The sequence below is a fragment of the Columba livia genome, chromosome 28 (assembly GCF_036013475.1).
Source record: "Columba livia isolate bColLiv1 breed racing homer chromosome 28, bColLiv1.pat.W.v2, whole genome shotgun sequence".
NCBI classification, from domain to species: Eukaryota; Metazoa; Chordata; class Aves; order Columbiformes; family Columbidae; genus Columba; species Columba livia.
Window position 1 is genome coordinate 1,867,567 of NC_088629.1, and position 17,969 is coordinate 1,885,535.

A 17,969-nucleotide genomic window follows, 5' to 3' on the forward strand; every position below is an offset into this window, starting at 1 on the left:
GGGGTGAAGGACACGGCACTTTCATCAATAAATCAATTTATTTAAAAGAATATGTTACAATTAATTACACTAAGTGACTTTACCAAACAGCCGGTGAGTTAGAGACCGAGGAACGAACCACTGGGAGCAGCTCGGGGGGGGGGATTTTTTAATAAAGCCAATTAGTGTGGTGCTAATTAATTCCACCCCCCCGCTGTAAAAGGCTCTGGGAGCTGCATAACAGGGGGATTTTGCCCCAAAATAAAAGGGTTTCACCCCAAAATCCCATGAAGGTTGGGGGGGGTGACATGGGGTGATGACACATGGGGGGGCATGGGGTGATGGGGACAGGGGGTGATGACACATGGGGGACACACGGGGTGATGACACATTGGGGGGACACGGGTAATGGGGACACAGGGTGATGGGGCCACGGGGTGATGACACATGGGGGGGACATGGGGTGATGACACATGGGGGGGACACATGGGGTGATGACACACGGGGGGTCATGGGGTGACGACACAGGGGGGGGACATGGGGTGATGGGGCCACGGGGTGAGGACACATGGGGGGGGACACGGGGTGATGGGGACACGGGATGATGACACATGGGGGGACATGGGGTGATGGGGACATGGGGTGATGACACATGGGGGGACATGGGGTGATGGGGCCACGGGGTGATGGGGCCACGGGGTGAGGACACATGGGGGGGACATGGGGTGATGGGGACACGGGGTGATGACACATGGGGGGACATGGGGTGATGGGGACATGGGGTGATGACACATGGGGAGCACATGGGGTGGGCCACAGGGTGATGGGGACATGGGGTGATGAGACATGGGATCATGATACATGGGGGGACACATGGGGCAATGACACATGGGGGGGACACATGGGGTGATGACACACGGGGGGTCATGGGGTGACGACACATGGGGGGGACACAGGGTGATGACACATGGGGGGTCATGGGGTGATGGGGACATAGGGTGATGACACATGGGGGGCACACAGGGTGATGGGGACACACGGCGCCCCCTTCCCCAGCTATTTAAATCACCTTTTTCCTCTGCAAAAACTACCCCCGAAGCAGCAAAAAACCCCCTTTTTCACCCCAATTTCCCCTCTGGGCCCCCTGGGGACACTTCCCCCCAGCGTGGGGGGGTCCAGATGTCCCCAAAATCTATGAAATCACCCCAAATCGAAGCAAAACATCGCGGGGGGGGGGGGGGTGGCAATAACAACCCAAGGGCTGAAACCTGCGCCCAGAGGCCTTTCCGGCAGCGACGCTTTTTTCCCCTTTTTTCTCCATTTTTCTTTTTTTCTCCTTTATTTTTAATTTGTTTCCACCGTTTTTTTTTCCCCTTTGTCTTCTTTTCTCTTCTCCTTTTTTTATTTCTTTTTTCCTTTCGCCTTTTTTATTCCGAAGTTATTTTATTTTTAATAAAAAACACCCCATATTGTGCTGGGAGGAGCCAGGTTTGTTAAATAAAAAGGTGAAAAAGGCGCTGCCGGCGGGTTGGAATTAAATGAAGTTTGTGTATCTTGGACTCTGATTGGTGGGGGGGTATTTTGGGGGGGGTATTTTTTACATACGTACAATATACGTTTGACCAGCGCAAAGCGCGACGTTCCGGTTCCAATGGTACAAAAGAGCTCAGTCCAAGCGCTGGAACGGGGGGGGAAAGCGGCTCCTCGGTGCTTTCGACAGGACGCTCACAAATGGGATTATTATTAATAATAATATTTAGTTTCAGGGCTTTAATACAATGACAGAGCTGTGTTAATTAGGGGGGGGGGTGTTGTTCCGTTCCACTAAGTGGCCGCGTCCCTTTGCTGTGATCTGACCAGCTGGAAAATGTTCTGGAAAAGAGGAGAATAAAAGGGTGTTAAATATGGTATCTGGGCGGGGGTCATTGTCCCCAACCTCAATATAATAGTCCAGGACAACTGGGGGCACTCCTGGTCCCACCATGAAGCGGATGAACCGACCCCCCCCATGGTACCGATCCCCCGGCCCCGAAACCCCCGTGATTCACCCCAAAACGGAGCCGCTGCCCCAGCTGCTGATGGGACCGACAAATAAAGAGGGGACAGGCCGGACAGCATTCGGGGGACACGTGTCCCCAAGTATTTTGGGTGGAGAGAACAAAACCCATCAGTTTCCGCGGTGGGGAAGCGCCGGGAGTGTCGGTGCTGGGGGAGGAGGAGAAGCAAAGTCCCTGGTTGCCGGTTATGGCGACACCGGAGCTGCGGGAAGCGGCGACGCCGGGCAAGGGCCGCGGGAGCTCCGGCCAAGCGCGGTTGCGCCAGGGATGGTTGAGGTTGGTCATTGGGGGTGATTTCTCCCCAAAGGGCTGTGGGGCGTTGGAACAGGCTGCCCAGGGCAGTGCTGGAGTCACCATCCCTGGAGGGCTGGACAGACGGACATGAGGTTCTCAGGGACGCGTTTAGTGCTGTGATGGTTGGACTCGATCTCCAGGGGCTTCTCCACCCAAAATCTCAGCACGAGCGGCTCCCTCGCGGCGTCCCCTTTGTAGCGACATCAAACACGGCGGGAAGCGGTGACACCGGCGTGACTCCGCACAAACAACCTCCCGGCGGGTGTTTTCGGCGTTACCGCGCCAAGCGGGTTGGGCAGGGGAAGCTCCCACGCCCCCGCGCCGTCACGGCTCCTTCCTGCGCGGGCACCGCGGCCCACGCCGTCTGCTACCGCTTTCTGTTCCTGTTGATGCCCGACGCTTCCTCGGCGAGACCAACCACACCGTGGGGTCCACGGCGTTCGCGGCACAACCGCGGTTCCCTTGTGCCACTCGACCTGTAGCTCTTTCCAACACCCGTGCGAAGGGAAAGGTTGATTTGCAGTGGGAGGCACCAGCTTTTCCCAACCCTCCGCGATCATTTTTGGTGAATATACCACAAAGCGACGTCGTGTATCCAAGTAGTGATGCTTCCCGCGACATCCTGAAGCAATTTAAGTGTTTAGTTTTAAATCCTGGCCGGGCAGGAGCATTTTGAAGGTGCCACTTTGCTCCCCGTTCCTCAGTCCCTAAAGGTCTTTGTTGAGCCGCAAAGTTGCTCCTTGTGGTTCTTGTTTTGCAGAGCGTAGATTTCATCCCCATGCAGGATATATCGTTCTACATCTTTTTCAAGCCATTTGTACATCGCATTTACGTCTCTAATTGCATCACATTGTAAAGATGCGCTTGGTCAAACTCAACGCCATGAGTTACGGGGTAATCAATGACCGAGGAGAGCAGTCGTTTCAGGAGGAGAAAAAATGTCCAGAAACGGCTTAAATAAATAGAAACTGCTTAAATAAAGTGAAAACCAGACGCCACGAGCGTGCGGGACGGAGCCTTCGGTCCTCGAAAAGCAGCGGTTGCGTTCAGCCCGGTTACCTCGCTGCGCAAACTGTCTTTACCGCAGTTCTCGTTAGCCTTGTCTGCCGCCTCCTCCTCCACCTTGACAAGGGAAAAGAATAAAAAGGGTAGAAATTAAAACGAGAGGCGCAACGAGTTGTTGTTGGGAGGGACGGGGGTGTCCTGCGGGGAGAAGATTCCCATTTTCTGGAAAATTCGGGTGGGTTTATCCTCTTCGGTCCTGTTGGTAACGTCCTCCGGTGCGGCCGCGGTCCCGGCCCTGGATCCCAGCGCATCCAAACCCTCCGGGCACGGACACAACGAGGTTTCATTCCCATTTAGGAGGAGGGTTCTCCTGGATCACCGTTCCCAGATTTGCCGCGTTCCAGCCCCGTTTGGGGGACCCAAATCCAGAGAAGCCGTTGGCACAGCGAGCAGGGTTGGTATCACACACCGAGCGCGATGAGAGGGGATCCGGCGTCCGAGGGCGCTCGTCTCCGACCCCGCGATGGCGAGAACGGCTCCGGGATGGCGATGGGGCAGCAAACCGGCCGAGCGAGCTGAACACACACATTTGATCCACTTGTTTTCTGCCTGTTCCCCACAATCCAAGTGAAGTGCAAGGGGGACTCATGTCCACGCTCGCGTCCAAGCGATGGGAGACGCCCGAGCAGGTTGAGATTCAGCTCAAACACCCCCAAAACCTCCCGGGTTTCTCAGCCGCTTTGCACTGTGGGATCTCATGAGCCATTCTGCAGCCTGCGCCGTCTTCATGGAGGTTTTGCCATCTGCCTCATCCCACTCGGGGGAATCGCCTGGTGCCGTGAGCTCCAAATACCAAACACCCTCCGCCCAGCTGTTCCCCAAGCCCTGGCATTGCTCCCCAAGCCCTGGCATCGCTCCCCAAGCTCCGGCATCGCTCCCCAAGCTCCGGCATCGCTCCCCAAGCTCCGGCATCGCTCCCCAAGCCCCGGCATCGCTCCCCAAGCCCCGGCATCGCTCCCCAAGCCCTGGCATCGCTCCCCAAGCCCCGGCATCGCTCCCCAAGCTCCGGCATCGCTCCCCAAGCTCCGGCATCGCTCCCCCGAGCTGCCAGGCAGAGACACCACAAAGACGGAGCCGTTTGGCCGTGGTGGCGGGTTCTTACCTCCTTCCTCCACTTGAGCTCGCAGAAGACCCGTTCGAAGCACTCGTGCATGTAGTTGAACTGCAAAGAGAAAGCGGATGCGCTTAGCTCCTCCTGCTGGTCACCAGCCCCTGGGTCTGCTCCCAAAGCCGCCGCACAGGCTGCTCTTCTGCTTTCTTGGGGGAAAACAAGCAGGTTTGGGGCTTTTTCCTCTGCGGAGGATGGGGGTACTTACATAAGGGGTGAAGATTTTAACCCATCGGGGTTTCTTCTCGCCTCGGGCGTACTCGAAACAAAAGGCCATGCCCTCCTCGTCCGTGTCCCACCGCTGCATTTCGTCCCATTCGAAGGCGATAACCTGGTTCTGGAGGAAGAGGAGGCACCGGTGAAGCCGGGAGAGGAGGCTGGAGGTAGAAACACACCCCAACCGCGGCCAAAACCCCTCCGATCCCACTCGGTGTCATCGCGAGCCCCCCGATGACGTCCCTTACCTCCAGCTGTCCCTCCTCGGTGCAGGCGTGGAGTTTAAAGTGCTTGATGCTGATGGCGGTGATGACGTGGCCCTTCCGCCGCGAGTCGCAGGAGCAGTGGGGGAAGATGATCTCGTTGTAGCCCTCGCACGTCCGTAACATGTTTAAATACTGCGGGGAGAAAGCGCCGGGAGCTCGCAGGGACAGAACCGACATCACCTCTCACTGCTAATTACACTGGTGCTAATCACCCCCTTGGAAACCCCCAGTTTTACCGCAGCCCCCTCTGAAAGAAACCAAACCCCAGCTCTGCACCGTCAGGAAAAGGCCCAAAGAGGGATTTTGGCTGTTTGGAGGACGAAGGGCTTTGAGTTCCCAGGCTCTTTGGGACACACACGATGTCTTCGTGACCTGCTGGACCAGGGCCCTGGTGCATGTGTGTGTGTATACATATATATATGTAGATTTATATGCTAGGATACTATATGCTAAGATATCCCTTTGCAAAGATCCACATCTTCACTTGGCCATCAGGGTGAGAGGAGTGGGAACAAAAGAGCCACAAGATAACCCACAGGAGGAAGCGTCTATTTACCGATCCTTATCATCAGGTAATAATTAACCTTCTCTCGGTATTCCTGGTGAGCCTTCCAGGGTCCAGCCCAGGGCAGCGGGTCCCCCTCGGAGCCACCGCAGCTTTGGGGACAGTCCCGAGCGAGCTGGGAAGGGACCCCAAGGCTCTTGGAGAGCAGCCGGTGGTGTCAGGACAAGGGCAGCGCCTTCCCCAGCACCCGCAGCCCCGAGCAACGCAGGAACTCATTTACAAGGCAGATTCTTCTACTGTTTGATGTCGGAGCCAAGCCGGTGTCTGGCAGAGGCGCCCAGGGCATCCCCATCCCTCCCCGGGCAGGTTCGCCCGGTCCTGCCGAGCCCCCGAGCGATAAGAGGCAGAAAACCCCCCCTGAGATCAGACACGGGGTTTGCAAGCTGGGAAGAATGGTCAAAAATTAAACAGAAATTAAGGCGGCGAGGGGGCAGCAGCTCGACAGGATGCTTTTCCCCGTTGGCTGGGCCAAAGCCGCCGTCACGGAGGTGGAATGAGACCTTTGCCTCGGGATTGCAGAGAAGAAACAGGGCTGCGGGTGCAGGGTTGCTCCACCGCACCTTTCAACACCAGCAATAACCCACACGGTTTAACCGCTGCCTCGTCTGGAGCTGAGTCAACGGGGGATCTTGCCAAGGACGAGCGGCCGTTCTGCTGAGGAGCGAGGGGAGGAACTGGGTTGGGTTGCGAGGGATCTCTGGAGATCACAGAACCCCAGAATGTGAGGGGTTGAAGGGCCCTGGAAAGCTCATCCAGTGCAATCCCCCCATGGAGCAGGAACACCCAGATGAGGTTACACAGGAAGGTGTCCAGGCGGGTTGGAATGTCTGCACAGAAGGAGACTCCACAACCCCCTGGGCAGCCTGGGCCAGGCTCTGCCACCCTCACCCCAACAAGTTGCTTCTCATCTTCCAGCGGAACCTCCTGTGTTGCAGTTTGCACCCATTGCCCCTTGTCCTGTCCCTGGTTGTCACCAGAAGAGCCTGGCTCCATCCTCCTGACACTGCCCCTTTCCATCTTGATCCCCAGGAATGAGTCCCCCCTCAGGCTCCTCTTGTCCAGCTCCAGAGCCCCAGCTCCCTCAGCCTTTCCTCACACGGGAGATGCTCCACTCCCTCCAGCATCTTGGTGGCTGCGCTGGACTCTCTCCAGCAGTTCCCTGTCCTGCTGGAACTGAGGGGCCACAACTGGACACAATATTCCAGGTGTGGTCTCCCCAGGGCAGAGCAGAGGGGCAGGAGAACCTCTCTGGACCTGACACCTTTCCAGCCGTGGCGGGGACACCTTGGGCTGCTCCATCCCCGTCCAACCTGCCCTGGAACCCTCACAGGTTCCCCACGTGTCCCCTCTCCAGCCGCGGCTCTGTGAACAGGACGGGCAGAACTCACCATCACCATCTTCCTCTGCTCGCACAGCTTCTGCAGCTGGTAGGACTTCTCCTCGGCTTTGATGTAGCCTTTCTTGACATCATCCACAGCCTGGGTGTGAAAAATGAGAATCGAGTCACGAGGCTTCACCTGTGCCACCAAATTTAAAGCCCAAAAGGTGACTAGTGTCCCCAGGGGATGGTCAGGCCATGGGGTGACTCCTGCTTGTGGAGCACAGGGTGTCCAGGAGGATTTGGGAAGAACACCCCCTGGGAAAAGGATGGATCTGGAGATGCTGGTACCTGTTATCCCGCTTTTGCCTCCAGCAAAAAACCGCCTGGAGCGGTTCCGGGAGCGGGTTCTGCCTCGCGTCACCTCCAGGCAAACGCCACAGCTCTGGGGCACCCACCTGATGGAAGAAGTAGGTGACCGCCAGGTCGTTGTCGTTGAGAAGCACCTCCTCCTCCGTCGTGAAGAGCCACTTCCGAATGGTCAGGCACGTCCCCGGCACCGCCGAGGTGTAGTTCTGCACGTAGAGTTTGTGGGGGAATTCGTTGGGCGCCAGTTTGCGCACTGGAAGGAGCGGAGAGGGCGGTGAGCGCGGCGTTGGCTGCACGAACCGCCCCGCGATCCGCGCCTCTGAGCTTCTGGTCTCCAGAGCGATTACACGGGGTGCAATGAGACAGGAGGAAATGTGGGTGTTCACAGCGAGCGTCCAGAAAACACAAGCACAAGGTTCGCTGGAGCTTTAACTTCCCAGCAGTTGGAGCTCACAGGAACGAGGAGCTAATTAAGAGCTCCCATTAGTCTGGAGTCTGTGAGATAACTCGTTTTAAGAGGGCGACAAGAAGCTAAAAATCAGCCCGGTGGTTCAGCCAGAATCTGGTGAGCGGGACGAACAGCCTAAGAAACCTCTTCCTACACAGGCCAGTCTGCTGGAGCAGCAGGACGGGTGACACAGGGGTGACAATGCAGAGATGAAGGTGCCCGGCTGGGAATGAGACACCCGCTTGGCTGAAAACCCAGCTCAAAACCTTGAAACGCTTAAGAAATGGAAAGCTAAACGACCGTGCCCACCCGATACCTCCCCGGGGCTCCTGGTTGTGCGAGGAGAGATAAAACCCCAAGGTGAGAGCTGTGCTCACACCAGAACTGCCCCGCTCGTCGGCACCAGGGGGATTAACGGGCTTACCGAAGGAGTGGTTGATCACTTCGAACAAGGCGAAGTAGTTTGCGGTAATACTGTCCATCCCGACTTTCGCAGCCACAGCCTGAGGAGCAAGAGAAGGGGAAATGGGGGAGAGGAAGGTGGGAGGTGCAGCTCCCTGTGCCCCGCGGGGTAAAACCAGCTCCGTGTGGGTTATTCACAGGATCCCAGTGTCAGGGGTTGGAGGGCCCTGGAAAGCTCATCCAGTGCAATCCCCCCGGAGCAGGAACACCCAGATGAGGTTACACAGGAAGGTGTCCAGGCGGGTTGGAATGTCTGCACAGAAGGAGACTCCACAACCCCCTGGGCAGCCTGGGCCAGGCTCTGCCACCCTCACCCCAACAAGTTGCTTCTCATCTTCCAGCGGAACCTCCTGTGTTGCAGTTTGCACCCATTGCCCCTTGTCCTGTCCCTGGTTGTCACCAGAAGAGCCTGGCTCCATCCTCCTGACACTGCCCCTTTCCATCTTGATACCCAGCAATGAGTCCCCCCTCAGGCTCCTCTTGTCCAGCTCCAGAGCCCCAGCTCCCTCAGCCTTTCCTCACACGGGAGATGCTCCACTCCCTCCAGCATCTTGGTGGCTGCGCTGGACTCTCTCCAGCAGTTCCCTGTCCTGCTGGAACTGAGGGGCCACAGCTGGACACAAGATTCCAGGTGTGGTCTCCCCAGGGCAGAGCAGAGGGGCAGGAGAACCTCTCTGACCTACTGACCACCCCCTTCTAACCCACCCCAGGTCCCACTGGCTTCCTGGCCACAAGGGCCCAGTGCTGGCTCATGGTCACCCTGCTGTCCCCAGGACCCCCAGCTCCCTTTTCACTGCTCCAACAGCTCATTCCCAACTTACACTGGAACCTGGGCTTGTTCCTATCCAGATGCAAAACTCTACATTCTCCCAAGTAGTCACCAGCCCATGGAAAACATGACCATTTCTAGTTCCCCTTTCAAAAAGAGCCTCCACCCCCTCATCATCTTATTTCTCCTAATTCATCGACAGCTCGACGTTTCCTCGAGTCAGTTGTCCTTCATTTTCCGCTTCATTTTCCACTCGCAAACCTGGCCGGAGTCCCCAAAAGTGTCACCGCCCTCAACATTCATCACGCCGCAGCCGCTCTTGGATCCAGCTCGGCCGCAACACACAACCCGCCTCGTAGATGTTATCAAGGAAGATTAATTCGGCGATGACTCCGGCCCGCGAGTGAAAACGCAGCATCGCTTGGAGCTATCGAGCATCCCTGTCTCTGTGACAGCGACACGGTGTCACCGGCGCCCACGGGGAGCAGAGAGAAGCCGGTGTGTGCCCACGGGGTCGTGGTTATTGTCCGAATGCAGGCGCAAGCGGAGCAGCTCACCTGGTACACCTGGTCCGTGGTGCTGTTCTTTTTGACCCTGACCGTCACCGTGGTTATGTCCGGTAACGCTACTCGGAGCTCCACGTCCGAGACGCCGTTGTAGTTCTGGATGGAGAGGACAAATCAGTGTCGTATGAACCGAGCCATGAGATCTACAGATTATTTATCACCCTGCGCTGGCTAATTAAACCACCCAACCTCAGGAATCCCATTCCAGAGGAAGGAGAAGACACGAGCTCTGCACCGAGGCAGGAACTGGACCAAAGCGCCGCAAACCACGATGGGGTTGGATTTGAGTTGAGCTTTTGGATTCTTGCCGCGGTTTTCTGCTCGACCACGCGAGGCTTTGGCAGGGAACAGCTCCGCTCCCCGCTTTACCGAGCGTTTGCCGGGCAGAGCTTTACGCACCCACCTCATCCGACTCGGACAGGAACTCCTGCATGATGTCGCTCTCGCCGATGACACGGATGGAACACACTGTGGGTAGAAAGCGGGGTCAGCGAGCCCCGAAAACCACATGGAAATGACAACTGTGCTGTGCAAGCCTGGAAAAGCCTTCTCAGTCCTGTCCGGGTTGTCTCGGGGTGACAACGATCCAGCGGCCGCGTTGAGTAACGCACCGAGAGGGGTTCACACCACACTTAAAAGTGGGTAAGAATTTAATAAACAGTGCTTTTGCCGCTAAAAAACCCCCAAGTTATAACAGAGAGACTGAAACTACTCGTGAATTCAAGCCAGTTTTGGGGGATGATTTGGAGCTGAACTGGATTGTGTTGCTTTTAAGACACAACGGGTCTCCCCCTTCCACGCACCCACGGTCTCTCTGCTGCAAAAAGGGTCAGATCTTTTCGCCAAGGTGTTGCATCTGCATTCCCACCATCCAAACTGAACCCCAAGGAAAGTCCCGCTGCAGGCGTGACAATTTTGGTTACAAAGAGCCAGAAAAAGGGCTCAGGTCGGCGCTACCCGAGCCGAGTCCCCGGCTGAGAAAGGGCCTAGAATGTGGCTTTCCCCCTCCAAATTCCCTCCTCCATCTGCTGAGCAATATAAAAAACTCATTAAGTAATTATATATATATTGTTGGAATGGCGCCGCGTTATTTATCCGTGGCGAGTCTGGATTTTACAACCAAAGTGGTAAGAGGGAGATCAATTTGGCTCCGAAGTAGCTTCTCCCCCTCGCTAATAAAACCCCTGGGGAGTTTCGTGGAGGGATGTGCTGGTGGATTTGGATGTGCTGGATGGATTTGGATGTGCTGGTGGATTTGGATGTGCCGGGTGGATTTGGATGTGCCGGTGGATTTGGATGTGCCGGTGGATTTGGATGTGCTGGGTGGATTTGGATGTGCTGGGTGGATTTGGATGTGCTGGGTGGATTTGGATGTGCTGGGTGGATTTGGATGTGCCGGTGGATTTGGATGTGCCGGTGGATTTGGATGTGCCGGTGGATTTGGATGTGCCGGGTGGATCTGGATGTGCCGGGTGGATCTGGATGTGCCGGTGGATTTGGATGTGCCGGGTGGATTTGGATGTGCCGGGTGGATTTGGACGTGCCGGGTGGATCTGGACGTGCCGGGTGGATCTGGACGTGCCGGCTGGATTTGGATGTGCCGGCTGGATTTGGATGTGCCGGCTGGATTTGGATGTGCCGGTGGATTTGGATGTGCCGGTGGATTTGGATGTGCCGGTGGATTTGGATGTGCCGGGTGGATTTGGATGTGCCGGTGGATTTGGATGTGCCGGGTGGATTTGGATGTGCCGGGTGGATTTGGATGTGCCGGGTGGATTTGGATGTGCCGGATGGATTTGGATGTGCCGGTGGATTTGGATGTGCCGGTGGATTTGGATGTGCCGGTGGATTTGGATGTGCCGGGTGGATTTGGATGTGCCGGGTGGATTTGGATGTGCCGGGTGGATTTGGATGTGCCGGGTGGATTTGGACGTGCCGGGTGGATCTGGACGTGCCGGGTGGATCTGGACGTGCCGGTGGATTTGGACGTGCCGGCTGGATTTGGACGTGCCGGCTGGATTTGGATGTGCCGGCTGGATTTGGATGTGCCGGTGGATTTGGATGTGCCGGTGGATTTGGATGTGCTGGGTGGATTTGGATGTGCCGGGTGGATTTGGATGTGCCGGTGGATTTGGATGTGCCGGGTGGATTTGGATGTGCCGGGTGGATTTGGATGTGCCGGGTGGATTTGGATGTGCCGGTGGATTTGGATGTGCCGGTGGATTTGGATGTGCCGGGTGGATTTGGATGTGCCGGGTGGATTTGGATGTGCCGGTGGATTTGGATGTGCCGGTGGATTTGGATGTGCCGGGTGGATTTGGATGTGCCGGTGGATTTGGATGTGCCGGGTGGATTTGGATGTGCCGGGTGGATTTGGATGTGCCGGATGGATTTGGATGTGCCGGTGGATTTGGATGTGCCGGTGGATTTGGATGTGCCGGTGGATTTGGATGTGCTGGATGGATTTGGATGTGCTGGGTGGATTTGGATGTGCTGGGTGGATTTGGATGTGCTGGATGGATTTGGATGTGCTGGATGGATCTGGATGTGCCGGTGGATTTGGATGTGCCGGATGGATTTGGATGTGCCGGATGGATTTGGATGTGCCGGATGGATTTGGATGTGCCCGAGCGCTCATTCTCGTACCTTTTTCCAGATACTCCTCCAGGCCGCGTCGCCGCGCGTCCAGTTGCTGCTCGGACAGCGAGAACGGCCACTTCCCCGGCAGGCGCGGGAAGGTGAAGTTGGCAAACTCCCGTTTCAGGTTCTGGTGCAGGATGGCGAACTCGCGGTAGCGCTTGGAGCAGAGCTGGCGACCCGCCATGTACACGTTGTAAACCTGCGGGGAGGACACGGCGCTCAGCGCGCGGAGACGCCCCCCCAAAGCTTTTTATTCCCTATTTCTAGGAATTATTCGGGTGTTATGCAGGAAAACGCCACCAGCCTCGCGTCAATGCAAACCCAAAGGAGAAAGAGGCTTTTTACAGCTATTTCCCCCTAAAAAGAACAGGGAAATGGGAGGGAAAAGAGATTCTGGAGATGGGAAGTTGCTCTGAGACATCTGCTCCCTTTGCTTTTCCATTCGCCACAGATGTATTGAACACTTGGGGTAAAATAGGAGGCACAAATATGAAAGCTTATATGAATAAAATAATAACTTCCTATTTAAACTTTGCAAGAGATCGAGCTATTCCATATACATTAATAAAAAGGAAAGATAAAGAAGAACAAAGCTCAGGAAGAGCGACCTCAATCAAACGCTCCCCAAAGCAACCGGTAAGGAATTACCGTTCCAACCGCAAACCGATACCAACCACGAACTTCTCGCCGTTCTGCTCCACGTGCTTGTAGGTGGGGATGGAGATGGGCACCGCCTGCTTCTCCGTGTAGTCGTAGAACGACTGGCCCAGGGAGTCGTCGCCGGGGTCCAGGCTGTCGGCCTCGTGCGGCGGCACCGAAAGCACCGTCAGGATCAGCTCCTTCTCGCCGGCGCGGATCAGATCCACCACCTGCTTGTGCGTCGCTCCCTCCACGTTCACCCCGTTGCTGCGGAGGGGAAAGCGTGAGCTTGGGTGTTTCACATTAAACTTAACGCCCAATCGGGGAATAAAACCCTGACCACGTTACTTGAGCACAGTAAACCCCATCTCCCGATCCTCTGTGGCCCCAAATCACTAGATTCCCCCAAATCCCACTTGAACACACCAGAACCCCAAACCTCTCATTCCCACATCCCCGATGGTCATTGTGTGCGGTGAGAGCCCGAGGACGAAGCAAAATTCCCCGTCGTTCCAACACTAACGAGCAAAACCCCCGAGAAACGTTTCACTTCTCCCATTTGAGCGCCGGGTGACTCATTTTCCGCAAAGACTTCGCTAAATTTCCCAACTCTCTGCCCCATCGAGGAGGAAATTCAATGTGGGGAAGCATGCAAGAAGCTTCCTGGAGGTGGGTTTGGCTCCGGCTCCAGCCATGGACGACCCTTCAGCTCCATCATCCCCCTTTGCGTCATTATGCGAGCGCAGGAAGCAGAAATAGGTTTAAATCCCCGCGGTTTCAGCCATCGCGCCCGTTTTGAGGCGCAAATCACAGAATCGACTGGGTTGGAAAAGACCTCAGAGATCATCAAGTCCAACCCATCACGTCCAAATACGCCGCAGAAGCGTTAAAGTGGAGCATTTATCTAATGGGAAACCCAACGCACGGGGGTTCATTCCCCACCGCTGTTCTCCCGAGGAAGGAAAGATCCATTTGGCGAAGCCAGGGGACCCAGATTAGTCCCAGTTTAGACCTCCAGCTTTAACTGGGAGAATCCACTCCCCAGTTTGGGTAAAACGCTCTGAAAACGAGCGTGGGGCAGCGTGGAAAGGTTGGGGTGAATGTGTGTTGAAGAGAAGAATGATCTCCTATCAGTTATTGTTTTATAGACTTTCCCAAAGCAGAAGCGGCTTTTCTGTCCCGAGTTGACACTTAAAACCAGACTTTAGACCAAGAGGAGATGAAGAGTTTGATCCCCGGAGGGAATCGCCTCTTACCCTGTTCACACAGGAGGGTCAGGATGGTGCTGGTTCCATCGAGGGCTTTTCCATCCAGGGTATAAACTTGTTTCGACCACGCAAGAACAAGCGATGGAGACCAACCCTCTGCTCTGGGGGTACAGTGTCCCCCCCATCCCCCCCATTTCCCATCGTGCATCGATAATACCGAGAACAACCCCCTTCTTTATCTGCTCGGTTTAGCAGGAGCTCCCCCGCGAGTGAGACGCTCTTCCCTGTCAAGATTAGTTATGATTGTCATTCAGGGTGATAATCAAGAGCTAAATTAGCTCTCATTGTCTGTCTCCAATGCCCTCGACGCCCAGAAACACCCCAGCTAAGGAGATTACGGAGCCGCGGAAAGCGAGAGGTCTGAGCTGGGTGCGAGGCGACAGGACTCGAAATCAACCCCAAATACAACCCTTTGGTTTCGGGGAACGCGCTCGCAGGCAAAACCAAAACCCCGCCGGGAAATCAGCACCCGAAACGGCACCGCACACGAGGCGCAGACACCGAACCCGCCGCGGGCGGGGGAACCGGCACCGGCGGTGCCGACGGATGGGCCCCCCCCGCCGCTGCGGAAAGGAGGGGAAATCAGAGCTATTTCTGGAGTCCCGTTTTATTGTTTTCTGATTGTTTTCTGCTCCGACTCGCAGCCGCGCTGAGAACGACGCGCGGGAGTCGGTTTTAACAGAGCTGGGGTGGTGGTGGGGGGGGGGGGGGGGAAGAAGGAGCGTCTTCTTGGCTCCATGTCGCCCCGGAAGGTTTTTGGGGCTGATTTATGCAGCCGGGATAAGAAAAGCGAGAGGTAATAGCAGAAAAAAGCAAGAGGCGACCTGGTGGAGCTGCAGGAAGATCCGCGGGCAAACTCCAAGTGGTTTCTCACAGGAGATAAAGCGGTGGATAAACCCCCATCCACACGGAGGGGGATACGTGGGTCCTGCTCCTTCGTTAACACCGTTATCCGCAGCTCTTAATTCTTCCAAACACCGCTGATAGGCTAAAGGGTGGTTCCTCACCTTTTGCCGGGACCAAACGCCAGCGTCCGGTTTAAAACGCGGCGTTTTAAGCGTTTTCCCCCCCTGGTGCTAAATATTTCCCCTCGCTCAATAACCGCGGTTGTCTCGAGTAGATGGTCCAGGTGCAGAATTCACCGCCACCCCCCCCCCGAATGGTTCTTCTGCAAAGAAAATACAATAAATCAAAGCGGAAAGTATTTGGGTCACCGGGGAGAGACGCGGATGGTGGTAGCCAAGGGCTAGTCCAGACCTAAACATAGGCAGGTGTCCTTCACACCCCGCGGAGCCCGGCAGCGAAGCATTCCTGCTGCCGCCAAATCCCTGTAATTAATAAGTAATTGAACTTAACCAGCTCAGCACGAAGTACAAACACGGCGGGATCGGGAGGGAAGAACCAGCTATAAGATGAAGGGGAAAATACACCTCGGGAGGCTGAGGAAAAGCCTCGAGGAGATGGAACGTATGGTAGCACAGAAACGTGGGGTTTTATGGGGTTCTTATGAGGTTTTTATGGGGGGATGATCAGTTTTGACCCGGCTGGACCATCCCCATGGGAAGATGTTTCCTGGGGCTGAGAGGAGTTCAAACCAAGCGGCCGGTCGCGTTCCTGTCTCCGCTGCCTTTGTAAAGCTGCACGGGGTGGGGGGAAACAAGCCAAGGACTTCAGACATCACCCCGTTTTGTCCCAAAATAGGGGTTCTGCCCCCTCCCTGCCCAGCCGTGCCTGCAGCAGCGCCCCTGCCCCACCAGCTCGCCTCTTCACGCCAAGGGGTGCCCCCAAAAACAAAGGTGGGGGGTGAATCTCCTCAGTCCCCCCCACATCCCATAAAGAGGGTGATCCCCTAAAAATATGAGCGTCCAGGCTTTAAGGAGATGGAGACTGTGCCCCCCCTGACCCCCAAAGCTCTTGGGGGGGATGATGCTGCCCCAGAGATCCCTGGAAAGAGGTTTGAACCCTCAATCGGGATGATAACAGCCCAGTGCCCCCCTAAGGGCTCCCCAAATCCCCCAGTGAGGGGGGCCAGGGCTCCCCGAATCATCAGTGAGAGCAAAGTAGACCAGACCCCCCCCCCCAACATCACGGGTCCCCAGAGCATCTCCTCACAGGAACCCCTGGGGGGGCCCAAAAGCTCCCGCTGAGAGGGGAACAAACCAGCCCCCAAACCCCCCACCACGTCCCCAAGGCGGGGAAACCAGGCTGGCCCCCCATAGCATCCCACAAGGCTCAGCCCCCTCAGTGTCCCCCCAAACCCCAATGAGGGGACCCCCAGCTCCTCCTCAGGACCCCCCAGGGGAGGCTCAGCCCCCTCAGTGTCCCCCCAAATCCCCAATGAGGGGACCCCCAGCTCCTCCTCAGGACCCCCCAGGGGAGGCTCAGCCCCCTCAGTGTCCCCCCAAATCCCCAACAAGGGGACCCCCAGCCCCTCCTCAGGACCCCCCAGGGGAGGCTCAGCCCCCTCAGTGTCCCCCCAAATCCCCAACGAGGGGTCCCCTCAGTCCCCCACACACCCCATGAAGAGGGGAATCCCCTGAAGAACCCCCTAAAAACATGAGTGTCTGGGCTTTAAGGAGAGGGAGACTGTGCCACCCCCCGGCCCCCAAAGCTCTCGAGGGGGAGGATGCTGCCCTAGAGCTCCCTGGAAAGAGGAACCACTCCTCAGGACCCCCCCGGGGAGGCTCAGCCCCCTCAGTCCCCCCAAACCCCAACGAGGGGCCCCCCAGCCCCTCCTCAGGACCCCCCCGGGGAGGCTCAGCCCCCTCAGTGTCCCCCCAAACCCCAACGAGGGGCCCCCCAGCCCCAGTCCCTCCTCAAGAACCCCCGGGGGAGGCTCAGCCCCCTCAGTCCTCCACAAACCCCACCGAGTGGACCCCCCGGGGGAGGCTCAGCCCCCTCAGTCCCCCCCAAATCCCCACGAGGGGACACCCCGACCTCTCCCAGGCTCAGCCCCCTCAGTCCTCCCAAGACCCATAAAGGAGCCCTCCTCGGTCCCCCCAAACCGCATTAAGGCCCCCCCCAACCCCAGCCCCTCCTCAGGACCCCCCAGGGGAGGCTCATCCCCCTCAGTCCCCCCCAAATCCCCACCGAGAGGACCCCCCGACCCCTCCCAGCCTCAGCCCCCCCCCCCAAACCCCATCAAGTCGCCCCCTCCAGGCCCAGCCCTCCCGGGGCGGCGGCCCCCCCGTACTCACACCTCCAGGATGCGGTCCCCCTTGCGCACCCCGGCTCGGTCGGCGGCCCCTCCGCCCAGCACGGCGCTGACATGCTGCAGCGGCGCGTACAGCTCGCCGTTGATGCTCCGCAGCTGCCCGCCCTCGCTCACTTGGCCGCGGACGTTGAAGCCGTAGCCGGACTCCGACTTGACGATGCGGACCACGCGGGGGCCGCCCGGCCCCGCCGGGGCCCCCTCGCCGCCGCCGTTCCGCTGCGGCAGCGCCGCCGAGCGCGGCAGCGACTCGCCCTCCTCATCCGCCATCTTGGCGAGCAAGCGCCCGGCCGGCCCGTCACGGGACCGAGGCCGCGCCGGCCACCGTAGGGCCCCTGCCGCCCCGGGGGACGACGGGAAATGTAGTCCAGCCTGCTCGTTCGCACCACCCGCGGGCGCGGGGGATGCTGGGAAATGTAGTCCGGAAAGAGCGGCAGTAACTCCGAAGTGTCAGAAAATACGAGCTGGGCAGCACTGGGCCCTTGTGGCCAGGGAGGCCAATGGCACCTGGGGGGGATTAGAAGGAGGGTGGTCAGAGAGGTTCTCCTGCTCCTCTACTCTGCCCTTGAAAAAAGAGAAATATATATATATATATATATATACACACACATACATATGATATATACAGCTATAGCACCCTGAGAACGCCCCATCTCGCCTGATCTGGGAAGCTAAGCAGGGTCGGGCTCGGTCAGTACTTGGATGGGAGACCGTACAGATACACAGCCA

At 57.3% G+C, this 17,969-nt stretch overlaps 1 protein-coding gene across 2 annotated transcripts; it reads right to left on the reverse strand.

Moving 5' to 3' along the window:
• Nucleotides 1–19: 19 nt before the first annotated feature.
• SNX27 (sorting nexin 27) lies at nucleotides 20–17,542 on the reverse strand. Of its 2 annotated transcripts, XM_065043237.1 has the most exons (13): nucleotides 17,227–17,542; nucleotides 12,797–13,028; nucleotides 12,129–12,321; nucleotides 9,886–9,950; nucleotides 9,474–9,578; nucleotides 8,110–8,188; nucleotides 7,327–7,490; nucleotides 6,939–7,028; nucleotides 4,968–5,117; nucleotides 4,712–4,840; nucleotides 4,498–4,557; nucleotides 3,390–3,452; nucleotides 20–1,851 (listed from the first exon to the last, which is right to left on the reverse strand). In XM_065043237.1, exons 1-13 carry the CDS (start codon nucleotides 17,508–17,510, stop codon nucleotides 1,804–1,806), a joined length of 1,662 nt encoding a protein of 553 aa, XP_064899309.1. In that variant the 5' UTR covers nucleotides 17,511–17,542; the 3' UTR covers nucleotides 20–1,803. The 2 variants fall into 2 exon arrangements, with proteins under 2 accessions (XP_064899309.1, XP_064899310.1); XM_065043238.1 differs by lacking the exon at nucleotides 3,390–3,452 and having other exon boundaries at nucleotides 17,227–17,541.
• Between the last annotated feature and the right edge of the window lie 427 nt (nucleotides 17,543–17,969).

Coding starts and splice junctions, on each gene's coding strand:
- SNX27 (XM_065043237.1), bottom strand. CDS start 17,510: ATGGCGGATGAGGAGGGCGAGTCGCTGCCGCGCTCGGCGGCGCTGCCG. Junction 13,029..17,226: donor GGGGACCGCATCCTGGAGGT/GTGAGTACGGGG, acceptor TCCCCTCCGCAG/CAACGGGGTGAACGTGGAGG. Junction 12,322..12,796: donor AGAACGGCGAGAAGTTCGTG/GTTGGTATCGGT, acceptor TCCTCCCCGCAG/GTTTACAACGTGTACATGGC.